At 53.6% G+C, this 17863-nt stretch overlaps 6 protein-coding genes across 6 annotated transcripts; 3 read left to right on the top strand and 3 right to left on the bottom strand.

Moving 5' to 3' along the window:
* Positions 1–153: 153 nt before the first annotated feature.
* On the bottom strand, positions 154–2429 carry PG998_005757 (uncharacterized protein; the record flags this gene model as incomplete). The annotated part of the gene is made up of 4 exons (XM_066872575.1): positions 154–714; positions 794–811; positions 855–1834; positions 1892–2429. 4 exons carry the CDS (start codon positions 2427–2429, stop codon positions 154–156), a joined length of 2097 nt encoding a protein of 698 aa, XP_066732672.1.
* Positions 2430–3328: 899 nt separating this feature from the next.
* Positions 3329–4936, top strand: PG998_005758 (heterokaryon incompatibility protein-domain-containing protein; the record flags this gene model as incomplete). The annotated part of the gene is made up of 2 exons (XM_066872576.1): positions 3329–4691; positions 4782–4936. The coding sequence occupies 2 exons, from the start codon at positions 3329–3331 to the stop codon at positions 4934–4936; spliced, it is 1518 nt and encodes a 505-aa protein (XP_066732673.1).
* Positions 4937–5448: 512 nt separating this feature from the next.
* Positions 5449–8097, top strand: PG998_005759 (uncharacterized protein; the record flags this gene model as incomplete). The annotated part of the gene is made up of 4 exons (XM_066872577.1): positions 5449–5593; positions 5642–6403; positions 6458–7700; positions 7764–8097. 4 exons carry the CDS (start codon positions 5449–5451, stop codon positions 8095–8097), a joined length of 2484 nt encoding a protein of 827 aa, XP_066732674.1.
* Positions 8098–8992: 895 nt separating this feature from the next.
* Positions 8993–11415, bottom strand: PG998_005760 (translation initiation factor 4B; the record flags this gene model as incomplete). The annotated part of the gene is made up of 5 exons (XM_066872578.1): positions 8993–10284; positions 10336–10623; positions 10835–10876; positions 11013–11069; positions 11412–11415. 5 exons carry the CDS (start codon positions 11413–11415, stop codon positions 8993–8995), a joined length of 1683 nt encoding a protein of 560 aa, XP_066732675.1.
* A 1286-nt stretch (positions 11416–12701) lies between these two features.
* On the top strand, positions 12702–13674 carry PG998_005761 (uncharacterized protein; the record flags this gene model as incomplete). Its single annotated transcript, XM_066872579.1, has 5 exons — positions 12702–12822; positions 12879–12992; positions 13049–13165; positions 13222–13602; positions 13655–13674. 5 exons carry the CDS (start codon positions 12702–12704, stop codon positions 13672–13674), a joined length of 753 nt encoding a protein of 250 aa, XP_066732676.1.
* Positions 13675–15369: 1695 nt separating this feature from the next.
* Positions 15370–16774, bottom strand: PG998_005762 (uncharacterized protein; the record flags this gene model as incomplete). The annotated part of the gene is made up of 2 exons (XM_066872580.1): positions 15370–16393; positions 16470–16774. The coding sequence occupies 2 exons, from the start codon at positions 16772–16774 to the stop codon at positions 15370–15372; spliced, it is 1329 nt and encodes a 442-aa protein (XP_066732677.1).
* Positions 16775–17863: the final 1089 nt, after the last annotated feature.

Below are 17863 nucleotides of genomic sequence, written 5' to 3' on the forward strand. Positions count from 1 at the left end.
CAATGTCGCTTCAGAACAGATCAAAGCAATCAAGGCATATGCAAGTCCAACTTAACATGGCATAAGGTAATCCTAGGCTTTCCTCCCTCTCTCTCTCTTCTTTCGCAATATTCATCTTGTTGTAGTACTATCGCTATATGTAGGTGATGTCATTCAGGAGATACGCACTTCTCGCATCGGGGCACGGGGGAATTGCAGCCTGTAGTTCGACAAGGTCACAACTCCAAGTCGTTGATATTCGTCTGGCGATTTCGCAGAGCGTGCAAGTAGTAGCCCGCTGCCATCACGTTCTTCTTCGTTATCGATCACCACCAGCAGGACAAACACGGGTGTTTCCTCAATCTTGGTTGAATACCGTGCTGTTTGCGATTTCTCCAAATTATTGTGTTGGGCCCTTGTGAGCGTGAAGCCACTTTCATCTTCATCCAGTATAGCTGTTCTCTCTAAGGGCCCGTCAATATAGCAGGATACTACACTGGGGCCACCACGAGGACCACCATCGCCCAGGAGCTTCACTTTCTCATTAATAACGAAGTTATACTTCGGCTTGGCGGGCTCCGGGATGGAGAACATTGCGGGATATAGGGGCCCAAAGAATCTAATGCTTGTTCCATCCATTTCTTTGCCTTTCATATCCTCAGCGTCCATACTGAGACATCTCGAGGGGTACTTAGCATGTTGAAGCTGGTGTGGGTACGAGTGTTTGAACGTTCCCTGGATCGAAGTCCAAGAGTAACTCGGCACAGATACGTATTTCGGGAAATATGCAGGGCCCTCGTCGTTGTCTCTGTACCACAACAAGCTCCTTGCGCTGAAGAAAGTCAGTGTCGGCTGCAACCAGATCATAGACACACAGGTAGCATCCTCCCCCGGAGTTTAGCAGCGGTCATATGCTGGATCCCTTTAAAAGCCACGGTGATGTCGCTCTGCTTTGTGAGGCTACGACACGCGTACTCCTCCACTGTCTTGAACCACAGCTCCTTCGGGTCGGTAGTGTTGTACAGTTTCCCAAAAAGCTGCTTCCCACATTCACAAGCCTTGCTCTTCTGGCAGCTAAACTGAACCTCGCCCGATGTAAAACACAGAGACCGCGTCGATAAGATACTCTCCTGTAGGGTCCAACCTCTGTAGTCAACTGGATCCCGCCATTTTGTATAGTGGCTCTGGTGGGACTGCGGGCCGCCTCGGTGATAGCCCCAGTCGTAAAGGACTCGCCCACGGAGTTCAACAGATTTGCCGTGCCCAGTCGACACCTGGCCTAGTTTTACAGAGGGTTTCCGTGGGTTTTCAAGGAACCCTTCATTGCAACAAGAAGCCGAGTTCGCGATGATGGTAACAAGTGCATGCTGATAAACGGTACTCATCTTGGCGGCCTCCATGGCCCAATCCTGCTCATTGTCCTGAATAATACACATGGAGTCGATCCAGATCCAACGGCATCCGATTCTGGCTGCTAAGACTACCGCGTCACTCAGCGTCTTGGGCAAGTCATACCAACTGATACCCTCCCGAAGGCTATTCAAAGTTGAGGCTTCTGCTTTTAAATGCGGATGTTTCAATCCCCAGCAGTAGCTCACTGCAGCATAGTGTTGTGCCATCTCGGGCTCAAACTGTACAAGTCGGACCAGAGACGTGGTATTTTCGATCTCAAGAACTCGACTGGGCCAGCTTATGATCCGACCCTGGGACATTTGGGACGGGTGCTCGCGGCATTCTTCATGACTCTGGATACAGTTGTTGATTTGGCATTGTATGAAATTGTGCGTCATGGGTGAACTTGCCGTTGGCGGAAGTTCCTTGTCCGGGACTATCAGTCGATGGATTCTGGGCTCTCCTTTTGCCTTCCATTAGATAACGCAGTCTTATTGGCCACGAAGAGCCAATTGCTTACCAATGGGCGTGTAAATCTGGATAACCGGGAGGTTCGCTTGACCTCTTACCGTGAATCGTTCTGTATCGAAGCGAATAAATAACTGATGAAACTTCTCTGCCTCGCCTGGGAAGTCATCTTCCCACAGCCGGGTAGCAGTTACAACACACTGACACACCCAACAGCCCTCTGAAGCCCACTGTCGTATATCTTTGAAATTACGGGTCATTGCGCCGGACCGTCGTGCAAGTGCTGTCGAAGCTTCTGACTTCTCCTCGTCATTCTTGCAGAATGCGCATAAAGATGAGGGGAGTGTTGTGCTACCCAACAGCACTGATGTCCTTTCGGCAGAGGGGGTAACTCTGTGCTTGGTACTGCTGGGGTTGCGGTGGTGTCTGTGATTTGTGGTATTCCCCTTCCAGGCTCGCCGGGTTGTCTGAATAGTAGATCGGCGAGAATCCACCAGAACCTCTGTATCGTGAACGGCTTCTGTAGACGGAAGTCCCACATAGTGAAAGCAGGAAGTCGTGAGCGTCGGAGAGGTAAGTAGTTCCTCCATAGGGCCCAAGAAGTTTTATGAACTAGAATACAGATAATACGGTAAGCCTAACAATAAACCACAGTGAGATTCAACGGATCGTTGTTTGATTCGCAGTTTTCGCGCGCGCCTAGTTCCCATGCAGATGAAACGTCGGTGTTTCCACTGGCCAATCACGATCCCAATGGCCGCACCATCTGACTGGGACTTTACCTTTTGTTTTTCCGTGTAGTCCTGTGAAACTCATTTTCTTCAGCACTTGAGCTTGAGTTCACATTTATTGTAAATAGATTATCAGTTTTCAACCATGATATCTGAGGCATTGAAAGCATGAGTCAAGTTTCCATTGTTCAGGACAGAGTCCAGCCCCAACACGGCCCGGGTCAATATGTTAGCAATGTCGACTCTATATGCACGTACTGTCACTTTCACGAAAACAACTTCCCTTCGACCACTGTAGCGAGTAGCTCTGGTAATATCAACAAACGTGTTGCACAACTCAAGAAAGGCGCGGCAGAAGGCTGCTGGTTATGCCAAGCACTGTTAGCCGCAATGCAGCTTTGGAGAGACCATGATACAAAGACCTTCGACAAAATGATAAACTTCAGCGCACGGTACGACGTGGAGAGATTCTTGGTTCTTGGAAAAGAGTGTTTCCCCAGCGTGCAAATATATTGCCCAGAAGGTAGGTAGGTTCCAGCACCCGTAAAGTTGGCCGAACTAACAAACAACCACCCTGAGCAGGGAGACCCCAAGCTTTACGGTTCATTACTGATAAAGAGATTTCAACTACGGCATTTTCTCAGAGCTGCAGTGAATTCATCTCACGGAACCTGCGTCTGTGTACAGAGACTCACACAACTTGCCGCCAGAGTCAGGTCAGACTGAGTGAGTCTTTGGGTGGTGGCTGGCCAAAGAGAATGCTTAGGATTGACAAGCGGAAGCATCAAGTCCGTCTTGTAGCCTTTGACACCAGCATGACCTCCAAGTATATGGCGCTCAGTTATTGTTGGGGGTCCCAGCAAAGTCATCTCAGGGCGACATCAGAGACCCTGCCGCGACTTCGCGAAGGGGTCAGTATCAGCTCTTTACCCAGAACTCTCGAGGACGCTGTTAAAGTGGCCATAGGCCTCGAGTCTGACTTCATATGGATCGACTCTGTGTGTATCGTACAAGACGATCCACGCGATCTAAATGAAGAGGCCGGCAAGATGGGCAGTGTCTATGCACAAGCTTTGCTTACCATCATCGCTAAATCTTCGTCCAACTGCAACGAGGGGTTCTTGACTAAGAGAAGACATGATTCTATTCACCTTGCTAGCGTAATAGTTGATGGCCAGCCTACCGAGGTCAGAGCAAGAGTTGTACATGACTGGGGTCACCACAGGGGGAAAACCCATCCATATGGGCCCCGTAGGTGGATCGACCCAGTGGACAAAAGGGCGTGGACGTTGCAAGAGATGCTTCTGTCTACAAGATACGTCTCGTTCACATCTGGCGAGTTGCAATGGGGCTGCCAGACACTAAAGGATTGCGAGTGCGGCCAGCCTCTGTACGGTGGCCTCGACAAGCTCCAGGAAACCCAAGAGCTTTGGTTCGCAATAGTCGAGGAATATTCGAATCGCCTCCTCACGGTGCATGCAGACAAACTCACGGCCCTTGCTGGGATCGCTCGGAAATTCTCAATCGACTTAAAGGGGCAACAGTACGCAGCGGGAATTTGGGTGGCAAAACAGCAGGCAAACAACCTGTCGGCACAAGGTCTTTTGTGGTATAGGGGGCGCTATTGGGAAAAGGGGGCAAATGTGAATGTCACCTCAGTGCCGGCAACGTACACAGCGCCGACTTACTCGTGGGCCTCCATCACAGGACAAGTAAGCCACCACAGGTTCGAAAGCAGCAAAGACTACAGGTACCCCACCAAAGTCCTGGACGCAGTCGCAGAGTACGCCTCTCCGGATGAATTTGGACGAGTCAGTGGAGGGTTCATTCGACTAGTTGGCCCCTTGCTGCAAGCCAAGATCCGCCCGTGGGATAGGGACAACTACCCATATCTTGCGCCAGAAACATATATCGAGGGTATCAATAGGGGTTTTTACCATGGTTGTCGACTCGATGTACCACTAGAGAAGGTCACTTTGGAAGATGGCAGCTACAGTGTCAGGCGTAAAAGGAATGCCCTCTCGCCATCGAATGAAACCGAACGAATAGCAGAGGGAGAGTTCGGAGAAGAAACTGATGTGTGTATTCTGCCGATAAGATCACAACTAACCCCCCAGATCTGTAAGTGACTCTTTCCTGTTCGTTTTCTTTCGCCGCCGCATTTATAACATGCTACACGCCCGGCATCTAATCCCGTACTCTTCTCCATAGCGTCCAGCTCGCCATCCGAGGACACTTTCTCCGTGTACTGTCTCGTTCTAGCACGATCAAATGGGCATAAGGGATATGAGCGTATCGGGATTTACGAAATCTACATTCAACAGGACTTCGTCGCCCTGCCTGTCACGGAGGTCTGCATTTTCTGATGTGGCACTAGCAACAGAGAAAAGGGGGTAATGGGTATGTACCATTGGCCTTGCTTAGAGAGAGGGAACGTCGACTTTGGGGAAGTGCGTAGATGATTGATCCACGACGACAAATAATACGAGCACCCAACTGAATGATATGATCATCTTCTCATCAAATATCCCATGAAGTTAACAGCTTCAATGATAGGTAAGTATTGCACTGTAGTAAAGTACTGGGGTAAGTTACGGAATAGCACCCAGGTTAATCAGTGGAGACACATTGCGCTTATGTCAGCAAGCGAGGATCAATCGCGCCGACCACTGAAGCAAGCTGGGGCCAGAGCTGGAGACGTCACTGCGGCAGCCATAGACAGTGAGTAGTTGCTCATCAACAGTTGCTCATCAACACCACGTGCGGCCTCCAACAAACAAATCAACCTAAGAGCTTATTGGTGGGCTGGCCTGTCGCCTGAAGCCCGACTTTCATCTACGAGCGGCTTGGTCGATAATGATGAGGTGACAGCAGAAAGATGGAAGCAGTTCACCCGACGGCAGGGTGGGAGAAGGTCGGAGACCGCTTTTATCGCAAGACGCAGCTGTATACCGCCGTCTTTGACCAGGACCTGGATCTGGACAACTACATCGTCGCCGGCGCTCCCTATGGCGGCGCAATCGGTGAGTCAGATCCCCCAATACCAATGCAACTTACTGATTGTGCTCCAGCCATTTACCGCGACGAGCAGAAGCTGCAGGCTTTCCGTGCAGCCAAGTCTAAGCCGAGCATAGACATCTACAGCTGTGCCGGCAAGCTCCTAAAAAGCATCGCCTGGGACAAGGGCTCCATCAAGGGCCTCGGCTGGTCTGAAGACGAGAAGCTCCTTGTCGTGAGCTACGACGGCACTGTTCGCTGCTATCTCGATCTGCAGGGAGACTTCACCCAATTCTCTTTGGGCCAGACGGCTGAAGACTTCGGTGTCCAGGCATGCAAGTTCTACGATACCGGCATGGTCGCCCTGCTATCCAACAATGCCCTCATATCCGTCTCATCCTACGACGAACCGCGCCCGAAACAGTTGGCCCCGGTCCCCGAAGGTGAAGTTCACGCATGGACCATTATCTCGCCAAGCTTCACACTGTCGCGGTCTGTCGAAGTCCTCTTGAGCATCGGCCAGACCATCTACGTCGTCGACGCCACCGAGTGCGAAGACAGGTTCCTGGACATCGGGCCTTTCACACACATCAGCGTTTCGCCCAACGGCAAGTTCGCCGCTCTCAATGCCGCAGACGGCAGGACTCACGTCATTACCGCCGACTTCCAGAACCGCCTGAGCGAGCATGACTCTAAATCCAAGATCCCTCCCAAGTGTTTGCAGTGGTGCGGTAACGACGCAGTCGTGATAGCTTGGGATGACGAGGTTAACGTGGTCGGCCCGAAGAATGCCGTTGCACAGTATTTCTACGATGGTAGAGTGCACGTGATACCTGGTGAGTTGGCATGCAAACTTGCTTGTTTTCATCTTCGAGGCTAACAACATACAGATCATGATGGTGTGCGTCTTCTTACCAACGATGTCTGCGACTTTATTCAAAGAGTCCCTGACATGAGCGAGGAAGTTTTCCGCTTTGGAACAGAATCGCCTGCCTCGATCTTGCTGGATGCAGTAGAACAACTGGAGAACCAATCACCCAAAGCCGACGATGACATACAGCTCATCAGGGGAAACCTTGTCGAGGCAGTGGATACATGTGTTGCTGCCGCGGGGCAGGAATTCAACATTCACTGGCAAAAGCAGCTTCTCAAGGCGGCATCTTTCGGCAAGTCGGTTCTTGATATCTACAACAGCGATGACTTTGTCGACATGTGCGAGACTTTGAGGGTGCTGAATGCCGTACGCTACTACGAGATCGGATTGCCACTGTCTTACGAGCAATATCAACGTTTGACCCCCGAGGGTCTACTTCAGAGACTGATCAACCGACATGAGTACCTTCTTGCGCTGCGTGTTGCTGGCTATTTGCGGTTGCCAACGGACCGCATATACGTACATTGGGCGTCGGCTAAAGTTCGTATGGGCTCTGAAGACGACGAATCCATCTGCCGGATGGTGGTTGAGAAGCTAGCTGGCAAGCCTGGCATATCTTTTGAGGCCATCGCTCACGCAGCTTACGATGAAGGCCGAGGTCGGCTCGCTACCGAATTGCTTAATCACGAACCGCGCGCTGGCCGCCAGGTGCCACTCCTCCTCAGCATGGAAGAAGATGAGATCGCGCTCGACAAGGCCATCGAGAGCGGCGACTCCGACCTGATGTTCTTCGTCCTCCTGCACCTCAAGAAGAAGCTCCCGCTAGCCTCGTTCTTCCGGGTCATCAACGCGCGCCCCGCCGCCACGGCCCTCGTCGAGTCGTCGGCGTCCCTTGAAGGCGACAACGCCCTGCTCAAAGACCTGTACTACCAGGACGACCGCCGCGTCGACGGCGCCGGCGTCTTTGTACGCGAGGCGCTGCGCCAGCCCGATGCGCGCACTTCCGGCGACAAGTTGGCCCTCGCTGCCAAGCTCATGTCCGACAACTCGCGCGAGAACGCGTTCGAGCTCGGGGCCCTGAAGGAGGCCGCGACGCTGCTGCGGATGCAGGAGACGTTCGACCGCGATTTCTCGGATACGTTCACCGGGCTCAGCGTCAATGAGACGCTCTTCAAGCTCATCCGCCTCGGATACCACAACAAGGCCAAGAAAATCCAGAGTGAATTCAAGGTGCCCGAGAAGGTGGCCTGGTGGATCCGGTATGTTACCTTCCTTCTTCTTTCCTGCGAAACAACACCGTCAAGCTAACCCCCAAACCCCAGACTTCGCGCCCTGGTAGCCAAGCGAGACTGGAACGAAGTCGAGGAAATATCCAAGAGCCGGAAGAGCCCCATCGGGTGGGAGCCCTTCTTCAACCAGACCCTGCAAGCCGGCAACCAGCGCCTCGCCGCCGTCTTCATCTCGAAGTGCACCAACCTGGAGCAGGGGGCCGCCGTCACCATGTACGAGAAGTGCGGCATGCGCGTCAAGGCGGCCGAGGAGGCGATTAAGATCCGTGACGCCGAAGCCTGGGTACGGCTGCTCGAGGCGGCGGGGAAGACTACCGTGGAAGGAAGGGAGATCGAGAGGCTTGGGGCTGCTGTGTTCAAGAAATAGGGAAACAACATGACTGCTACCTATTCGCCACGTTCTAGCTACTTTGTAGGTTGCACCTTGAGAGAGAATACGTATTCCGAATGATCGTATTTATCTACCGGCTTACTGCGTCGTTGCCCCTATGCGGAACACACACATATGCACAAGAAACCCAAAGGAATTATTTTTAAAACTTTTTCATTCATGACTTATCTACTATTACTACTACTACCACGTAGTAACTGCCCCCGAGTTTTTGATCACCATCCATCCGTAGATTTCTATACCATATCGCTCTTTCTCCCGTTCAGAAAACACATGAAGAATATGCAGACCGAAGAAAAGAAGATAGGAGAGACAAGCGGTATCATCGGCAATATGTCATGGGTGAGGAAAGAAGCAGGCCGTGCATGCATGCTAAGTAAACAACCCACCAACCAGCCTCGAACGCGAGAAAAGGCAGAGAACCGTAGAAGAAGATTTTGCACTTTCTCCCGAAATTTCGACCGGAAAGTGTTGCCAGACACATCATAACACCTCCCCCCTTGAGCGTCACAAAGGCGTAATGACATGACCATGATTCGTAGAAATCGTACGTGGGTAGTAGTGTTGTGCAGGACGCGAGAGTGGAGATGGGGGAGAAAGTCTGGGCGAGGAAACAGCGTCGAACGACGTGGTGACAGGCAGAGTGAAGTAGTAGTAGTAGTCAGTGTTCAGTATTCCCTCGCCAGACCAGAGTGGTACGCGTGCCGTCTATCATGACACCCAGAAACGCAGAGCGCCCCCAGAAAACCACCCCGAGTCCTTTTGTTTAAGGACCTGCGCAAAAAGAGACCTGAACTTTTTGTACATGGGTGAAGCAGGCTACGCCAACCGCCAACAACCATCGCAGGGCCAATCATCAATCATCATCTTTTTAAACTCGTGTGGGACCACGGCGGCCCTTTGCCGGGACGGTGGTCCAGCCCTCGGGATCCTGGGGAGCAGCAGGGGCGTCTTCAGTAGTGGGGGTGGGCGGGACAGACTGTTGTCCGCTCTGGGAAGGGGCGTTGGAGCGGTGACCTCTGGGTTCCCTGGGCTCTCTGGGTTCTCTGGGCTCGCCATAGCCACCTCGGCCACGACCACCGCCACGTCCTCCACGCGTCTCACCACGTCCTCGAGGAGCGTTCTGGTAGCCACCACCACCACGGCCTCCACGTGCCTCTCCTGCTGCTGATCGCCAGCTACCGCCGTCTGTACCTCTCGCCTTGGGCGCCGGAGCCTGCTCCTTGGGTCGTGCCGGTACGTTCTGCTCGCCGGCAGTTCCGTTCTGTGTCTCCTTGGGCTCCTCGGTGGCCTCGGCATCCGCCTTCTCGACGGCGGGAGCGGCCTCTTTCTCTGCCTCGGCAGTAGCGGCCTTCTCGGCAGCCTCCTTGGCGGCAGCCTCCTTGGCAATTCGGCGGTCTTCCTTGGCCTTCTCATCGGCTTCTTTCTTCTCCTTTGCCATCTGCTCCTTCTTCTCGGCAATTTCACGTTCCTTCGCGGCCGTATCAATAGGACGAGCAGCGCCGAAGGGGTTTGCCTTAGGGTCTGTAGCAGACGGAAGAGGGGGCGACGTGACACCGGGAGCCTCCGAGACTGTACGCTTCGCAAGGTTGAGTCTGGGTCGAGAAGCGATTGCTGGTGCGGCAGCCGGTCCAGCCGGGGAAGTGGGTGCCTCGGATCCATGTACAGATTGCTCAGGAGACTTGTGGTCGGGTTTCATGTGCGTGCGCCACTGGTTATCGAGCTCAGCAGCAGTAGGTGTGCGCTCGGGGCGGTCAGGACGCTCGGCTCTCTCGCGGAATTCGCCACGGGGAGGTCGCGAGCCCTCAGAAGTACGTCCCTCACCCCAGGTAGCAGGAGATGCGCGGCGCTCCGTGTTGAAAGATTCGTTGCGGGGAGCTTCAGTCGTACGGGCACGGCTGTTTCGAGACTCGGAGCGCTCCGCCTGGGGCAGAGGCGACAAGGGGCCCCTCCGCTCCCAGCTAAGGTTAGAGAAATCACGGCTGGGCTTGCCCTCGTCAGCAAAGCCGCCATCTCGGGGAGGACCACGTCGCTCGCGCGCCTCGCCAAAGTCGTTGCGTCTCTCGCTGCTGCGGCCGGGAGCATCAGCCAAGGGTCCTTTGCGCTCCCAGCTGGGGAGGTCTCGAGCCTCGCCGCCGCCACCCATCCGGTCGCTGTTCTTGGCTATAGTCGCATTAGTGAACAAGTTCTGCATTGGAGTAAGGGAAAACTTACGAGGATCAGCGATCTTGATGCGGATGTTACGTCCCTGGAAGGACTCGCCGTCCAGAGTCAAAGCCTTCTTCAGACCTTCGACATCCTTGAATTCAGCATAGGCGAAACCCTTAGGACGCATGAGTTCCCTGTCCTCGATAATTCGGACGCTGCTCAAGTCGCAGCCCTCGAAGAACTCAGAGACTGTCTCGTTTGTAGCCTCGTACGAGAGGTTGCCCAAGTGAGCAGTATACGGCGGCTTGGTGGGAAGTTCCGTGGGGTACGAGTCGCGTTCGCGGACAGAAAAGCCTGTTCAGAAGACAAAAAATTAGCTTATTGTTGGCGGCGAGAGTAGATAGAAGTCATAGATGATTACATACCACGGTCTGTATAGCTGGAGGAATTGCCAAAACCACCACCACCACTGTATCCCTGGCGCTGGGGGAGGGAGAGGTTGGGAGCCTGGAAATTGAATTTAGCAAATCTTCATAGGATAAGAAACCAGGAATTGGTGACTTACCGAAAGAGTCCTCGACTTCATCAGCCCATGAACCTCCATATTCTATAAACCATGTCAGTCATTGGACTTCAAATTATTATCGGGTGTATGAGTGGGGTTCCTCAGTGTCGGTCGCAATGTATCCCAACACAAAGCGGCGGTGGTGGCGTATGGAGGGGAGGATAGGATATTGACGTACTATCTTCATTCAAGAAGGCCCCGAGGGACATCTTCTGTTGCTCCTTCTTCTTGGGAGCTGCAAGTACATGTTAGCAATGATCATAGATAATGCTTAATTGTTATTTTTTTAATCCGAAAGTTCGCAAGGGTGGTTGGGATCTCAGTGCAGGCAGACGAGAACGGCGATGGAGTTCAAGAGGAGCAAGTCGCCGAGAACCGGGACAGTTGACAGCGTATGCATATACCATGTCGCCGACCATGCTACAGTGAATCGCCGACGTGGTTCAGGGGCTCGGCGACAGGGTATAAACAGTCGGCGACAACAGGAGAACTTGGGAGTGGGCGGTGGCCGACAGGAGGGATGCGCCAGGCAGAGTAGGCAGTGGGGGAGAGGGACGATAGGAAAGCGGTTACATACCCATGATTGCGGTTGTTAAAGAGGACGCGCGACGATATCACGGATCGCAGCGCGTTGTTTTTCTGGTAGTCGTGAGGGTGGTTGCGGGGTTGTAAGGACGAACAGATGTGTGGAGGGTTTGTCTCTTGTCGATGTCGTCGTTCAAGAGGCTTTTTTCTCTCTTAATGTACGATTTGTGACCGACCTTGGCCAGGGAATGGAGATAGACGCAGCCTGGACTCCGACTTGAATTGGGATTTGGTTTGGTGTGGTTTGTCTTTGGTGGGCCCCGTCCAAAGAAAAACACCGAAATCCAGCAATAATGAGCCAATTGGGACCCCGCAATTCACTTGCACTGCGCAGAAAAAAAATGTTCGACAGGTAACAAACACACTGTAACAATCGATTAGAGCGCTACTGGGGGGGACACGGGGGACACAAGGGACACAAGGGACACAATCAGCGAGTGAGTGAGTGTATGCAGTCCAGTTACAGTCCTCGCTCACAGCACTGGCCCGGATTCCACACGATTTGGTTACATCATTGGCTCTCTGTCCAAAATCCATCCGTCTGCGCATATTGCACTATATAGCCTGTGCATTCCTTACCCCTCTCCCGACGTCTGGCCAGCATTGCTGTGTGGTGGAAAATAGAAGTAAAAGGCCAGGAAGCCGGTCGAAGGATCATGAGTGTGCACGCAGGCTGCAGCAGTTGTTGCACATGTTCTTGAGGCTCTATTTGCAGTGCACTAGGCACTCCGTATCATCCAAGCCCTAGGCACATGGCATGTCCAGGCCGGCAGAGTTTTTATCACAGCATGGTGCCCTGAAAAGCAGAAGACAGTGGCCGCACCCCGACCCTTAGGTCTAACATGTATCCCGGTACTTTCTCCGTTGAGAAGTTGAGGACGGAGGTGGGGGCCCATCAAGCCGACCTGGGCCTAGCGTGCTCAAGCTCCAGCTCTAGCAGGTGGCTCGTGCAGGGGTTTGTGGGAGAACCTCACCCACCAGCGACGCCAAGCACCAATTCCATCGTGAGCCTTTCCACCTCGACCTTCATCCTGCATCCGTCTTGTGCGCTGTAGCAGTCTCCCAGGCAGCCGGGCTCTTATTGGATCTCGCATTGTACCTGCAGTCTTCCTCTCTTTGATTGGCTTCCACGCCTGGCTTCTCCAAGTCGTTGGGGGCTGTACTGAGAAAACCATCCTCCAACCTTCGAGGGGTTCTAGTCCATGAAGCTTTTGTCTCTCTTGTGCCGTCATTGGTTGTATTCTGCCTTGTACAGATCTACTAGCATCCCCTATATCCCATAATGTCTCCAGCAGCTCCATCCCCGCGTCGACAGGCTCCTGAACCCGCGGGGGATGATATGCCCACCCGCGATGAGCTTTTCGAGATCGGTACCAAGTCACTACAGACGGGTGCCTTGACTGGTGTGTTCCGGCCCGTGTTGGCCCCATGCAGTTGCACCGAAGACTGATGAATGCAGGTGTGATGGGTGCTGCTTTCGGTGCTGGCTCAGGTATTATGCGCTCGGCCCCGCCAGGCCTGTTCGCGCTGCTGGCCGGAATCCAGTGGTTTGCCCTGGGCTCTAGTTTCATGGGTAAGCAACGAAAATCTCAAAGTAACAAAGCACCAGCATGACCTAACATCTCGAAGCGTCCAGGAGCCTTCTTTGGCATGCCTGGGGCGGCGAGGAGAACTTGACCGCTGCGGACAAGGTCAAGGCAGGCGCTGTTGCTGGTGGAGTTTCTGGTACGATAGGAGGCATAGCCCGTAAGTCTGACCGTCACACCCATATCCGACTTTCCGGTGTCTTAACTTCATTCTAGGAGGTCCTAGGAATATCCTGCCGGGTATCCTTTTCTTCTCAACTCTGGGCGGAGGTGCCACGTATGTGTCTCAAAAGTTTCAGAGCCAGGAGCCCAAAGAAAAGAAGAGCATCATGGCCTCCAAATGGAGTCCCATGAGGCAGATCTCCGACCAGGAATATGAGAAGATCCTCGAAGATAAGATGCTACGCATAGATGCCGAGCTCGCTATTCTAAACGACAACATCGCTGCGCTCAAGGGGCAATCTTCGCCGAGCGGCTCTGCAAGTCCCGAGACTGGAGGTAGTACGTCTACGTCTGAGTCCGGCAAGGCTTCAGAACTACCATCGGGCACCCAGAGCACAACGAAAGCAAGGCCAAGGTGGCTATCATGGGGAGGCGGTTCGTCAGGAGTCAACAGGTAGTGAAATCGCCATGGCTATGATAAACGCAGGGATTTTGATCACCCCATGATTCGGAAATCGATTCGAGGGTTTCGTTGCGACCAGTGGGTGATATCCAGTCTTTGGAATTGGAGCGAACATTGCTCCTCCTAGATCTTGCAGCATCTATCCAAATGTCACTCTGTCTAAGGAAAATATAGGACTGATCACTGCAGCTTGGGACGCTCCACGGTAATAGCCATACTCGTCAAGCCTCTTTGTGGTACGGAAGACAGCCCAGTCATTCCGAGACACGCCAGGCCTTGAACCGGAGTAAATCAAGGTCATGGAAATCACTCAAGAGGCACAATATGTGGTGGGTTATGACTCCATGGGAATAGCCGGATGACGCTTATATGTACATATGAACAGGGCCGAGTAGGTCCCCGTAGGCCAGTGTTAGAAGAGCCTTGTAATGTACGGATCAGCGTATCATCATTTCAATACTGTAGAGAATGTATTGCCGCACCCCTGTAGACCGCTTCTACGGCCAAGGGCAGTGTATAGTGGCATAGGAATAGGGGGTGTACCACTTGGTGTATGTATTGATCAGCCTCGAGCTGTTCATGGGGAAACAGTACTGAAGAGGCTGTGGTATATCATACCGCTTTTACAAAAGAAGAAGATAATGGTTGATCCAGTATGCTCCATTTATTAGTACGATGTTCGAGTGTATGAAAAAGTGGTGCGTTCTATGGTGTATATGTCTCGTACGAGAACTGGTGGAACCTGCTGCGATTTCTTGATTTCCTGTTCCACATACATATGTGCTGGGTCAATAGGGGTCCCGAAGAATAAGTGGTCAATAAATATCCAGGCTGCATGAATGACTAATTATTAGCCCTTGAACTCGGGTCCGGTTGAAGACAGCCGCCATGGCCAATGCCTGACCATGGCGACTCGCAGCTTCAGCTCGTTTGTCGTCCCGATAATCTTATAGTATATGCAAGAGTATAGCCGCAATCCTGATTTCCCGGGGCTGTATACATGCTAAAGGGTAAGTAGCGCATTTTGCATCCTCTCGGGGAGTTATAGTAACTTCGCCCTCCCCCTGGGCCTTAGGCAGAGGCGGCGATAATGTCTAAAACTTGAGACATACGAGCTACATACGCACGATGGATATGTAAAGCAGCAGTATGCAGACTGCATACGGTTGCTGCAGATGTTCTCCATTTAGTCTCTTTTGGGTTGTAATCCTGAAACTCTTACGGGACGGTGTGGGACGGGCATTCGAAGCCAAGACATACACAGCCAGGGTCAACGGACTGACGAAGTGTCTAATTTACGTAGACTAGGTAGCGAGGGTATCCCACAAATTACACCTCGGGTCTCGCTTGGATTCGCCAGGGGAGACCCCAGGCTCACGTACCCCGTCATCTGCCCAGTCGGATAAAGCAAGCGTGTCACTGAGGCTGAAATCTGCGAACAGGCGGAGTAGTATAAGTAGTGAATCGAAGTACGCCATGTATTGCTAGGTGGCCTGACTGATTATGTACCTACCATAATACCTCATCATGGGCTAAAACCGAGGGGGATATCATTTATAAACGAAAGGGTATTCTTGCGGACAGACCAAGGAAAAGAGACCAAAAAGGAACCCGACACTATTAACATGAAGCAAATCATTGCATGATACCATGCAGCTTCATCCGCCCTCCCCCCGACCTAGCGAACAATCCGCTCATTCGCTTTTCCCTCCCACACATTACATATCATTGGGTTACTTTTAGGCGACCTTGACGATGGACTGGCCCGTATGATACGAGTACTTGCCAGTCTTGAACGAGTTCTCCTGGAGGAAATCGAGCGGCACGCCCTTCTGCACGATGGGCGACATGAGGATGTTCAGCGACGTGACGTCGCCGTTGACGTAGGGCAGGAAGTACTGGTCGAGGAACTTCCAGACGGGGTTGTCCCACGCGACCAGGCGGGTGTAGAGGCCGGCCATGTCGACCGTGGTCTTGGAGTTGCGCTCGAGCGCCGCCTGGTACTCGGTGAAGACCTTGGTCAGGGCCGCCCCGTCCGGGCTGGGGTTGGTTTGCAGCAGCGTGTGCAGGCGGTTGACGAGGTGGGCGACGCCCTGCAGGCCGCTGTTCATGCCGAAGCCCGTGTTGGGCGTCATCTTGTGCGCCGAGTCGCCGACGAGCACGCAGCGGCCCTGGTGCCACTGCTTGACGACGCCCTCCTCGATGTTGCTCAGCATGCTCCACTGGCGGTTGGTCCAGACGTCGCCGAAGGTAACCCACTGGCCCGGCTCGCGGCCAGGGAACTTGACGTCGGCATACTTGGCCGCGAAGGCGTCCTTGTCCGCGTCCGTGACGCGGGGGCCACGGTCCGCGGTGGCCTTCTCCATTTTCTCGTACACCAGGAAGTGCTGCTGCTGCTCGGCCACGATCAGCTGGATCGTCATGCGGCCGCTGTGCGTCTCGTAGCACGTGGCCGCGTCCAGCTCGGGCGACTTGGTGGCGTAGCCGTACAGGCCCTTGTAGGTGGAGAGGAAGGGCTCGTCGGGCTGCTTGGCGGCCTCCTCGTTCATCAGCCGCCGGATGGTGCTGCGCACGCCGTCGGCGCCGATGACCACGGACCCTGTGTACGTGGTCTTGTCGGCACACGTCACCGTCACGCCCGTCGGCGTCGTCTCGATGGAGACGACTTCCTTGTTAAGCATGACCTTGGACGGGTCCGGCAGGTTGCTGCATAACATGTTCATGAGCTTGGCACGGTGGAAGCACATCCAGGGGTGGCCGTGACTGTTGGATTGCATTAGTGGATCGCTCGGCCTTGTCAGGGGGTGGTCAGTTGGATGCCGAGGCGGCGGGCGCTCACTTGATTTGCATGGCCTCGAACATGTTACTCTTGGATATCTGAGATCCATCCCTTCGTATGTTACGCTTATACAGGACGGGCATGAATGTGCGGTTGGCCTCTTCCAGCATGCCGAGCTGGTCCAAGAGGCGGACATTGTGAGGCCAGACAGCGACCGAGGCACCAGAGTCGAGGTCGAGCTGGTCCTGGCGCTCTAGGATGACATAGTCGATGCCAGCCTTGGAGAGTGCATGGGCAGCGGTTAACGCCACCGGGCCACCGCCGACCAAGATGACACGGAACTCTTCGGGCTTCTGATCCGCCATGACAAATGCGTCTTAGGAAAGGCTTGGTATCAACTAGAGATGTGCGAGGGACAGCAATAGGAAGTATCGGCAATCGGTTGTGAGGATTTAGGATTTCAATGTAACCAGAGACAGCGGGAGAATGGAAAGATGGAAGGATTTGACATGTATACCCTTCGAGTCATTGCCAATACTTTATTCCAGACGGGGGGTTCTATTTTCAACGGACCCCTAGCCACGATGGCGATATTAGTACATAACTCTGCACCAGGCACGTGAAGGGCCTGTCGTAAGAGCGGGAGAATGGCCGACGTCTCATATTCGGCGGACCATGTGCGGAGGCAGTCTGGAATATCGACCCATGGCCATCTCCGCCCTGGCCATCATGGCATATCCCATGGGAATGTCGAGCAGTCACGAACTTTTTCCTCCCTCCTCTTTTCATTAAGGCACAGGCTAAACCCTGCAACGGCGACGCATAACGCGGCCGGGGTGCCAGGAGTGCCAGGGGTGCGTCGTTCGTTCTGCGCACAACAAGTATCCATCTGGCAACTGCCTGTTGTCCCAAGCGGGTGGATATGGGACGAACACTCTGAACCCCATCGCGTCCGGGGATACTTCTGGATGGAGGTTGTGATGGCCTGCGCCCCTTTTCCGTACATCTGGACGAGCCTTGGCCGGCCAGAAGCTCTGGAATTTGCCCTCGGGCCCAAGCAATCTTGGCCAGACCGAATCTGTCGGGGATGAAGGTTTGCTGGCAGATAGATTAGGTTCAAGAGCCGTTGTTTCATTTGGCCGATACGAGCGAGCGAGCGAGCCGGTCGAGGTTTGAGGTTTGAGGGAAACTTTTTAGGCTCGATTTGCTGAGTGCCCTAAAAGAGAAAAAGCGGGCGCTCGGCCTGGATGGGTCAAGCCTGTCTGCCCTAAGCAAGCCTAAGCCCAGGCCTACAGAAGCCTAAGCCTACGAGCCTCCACTGGCAACTGGTGATTGGATCTCGACCTTGGCTTCGGCAACATTCGACGGCGTCGCATTGATGGATTGATATGTGTGTATAATGCGGCGAAAGCCTTCTTCACCAATGTCCAGGGCATGGACACCGACACGACAAC

The sequence above is a fragment of the Apiospora kogelbergensis genome (assembly GCF_038363985.1).
Source record: "Apiospora kogelbergensis strain CBS 113332 chromosome Unknown utg000003l_segment0_segment0, whole genome shotgun sequence".
NCBI classification, from domain to species: domain Eukaryota; kingdom Fungi; phylum Ascomycota; class Sordariomycetes; order Amphisphaeriales; family Apiosporaceae; genus Apiospora; species Apiospora kogelbergensis.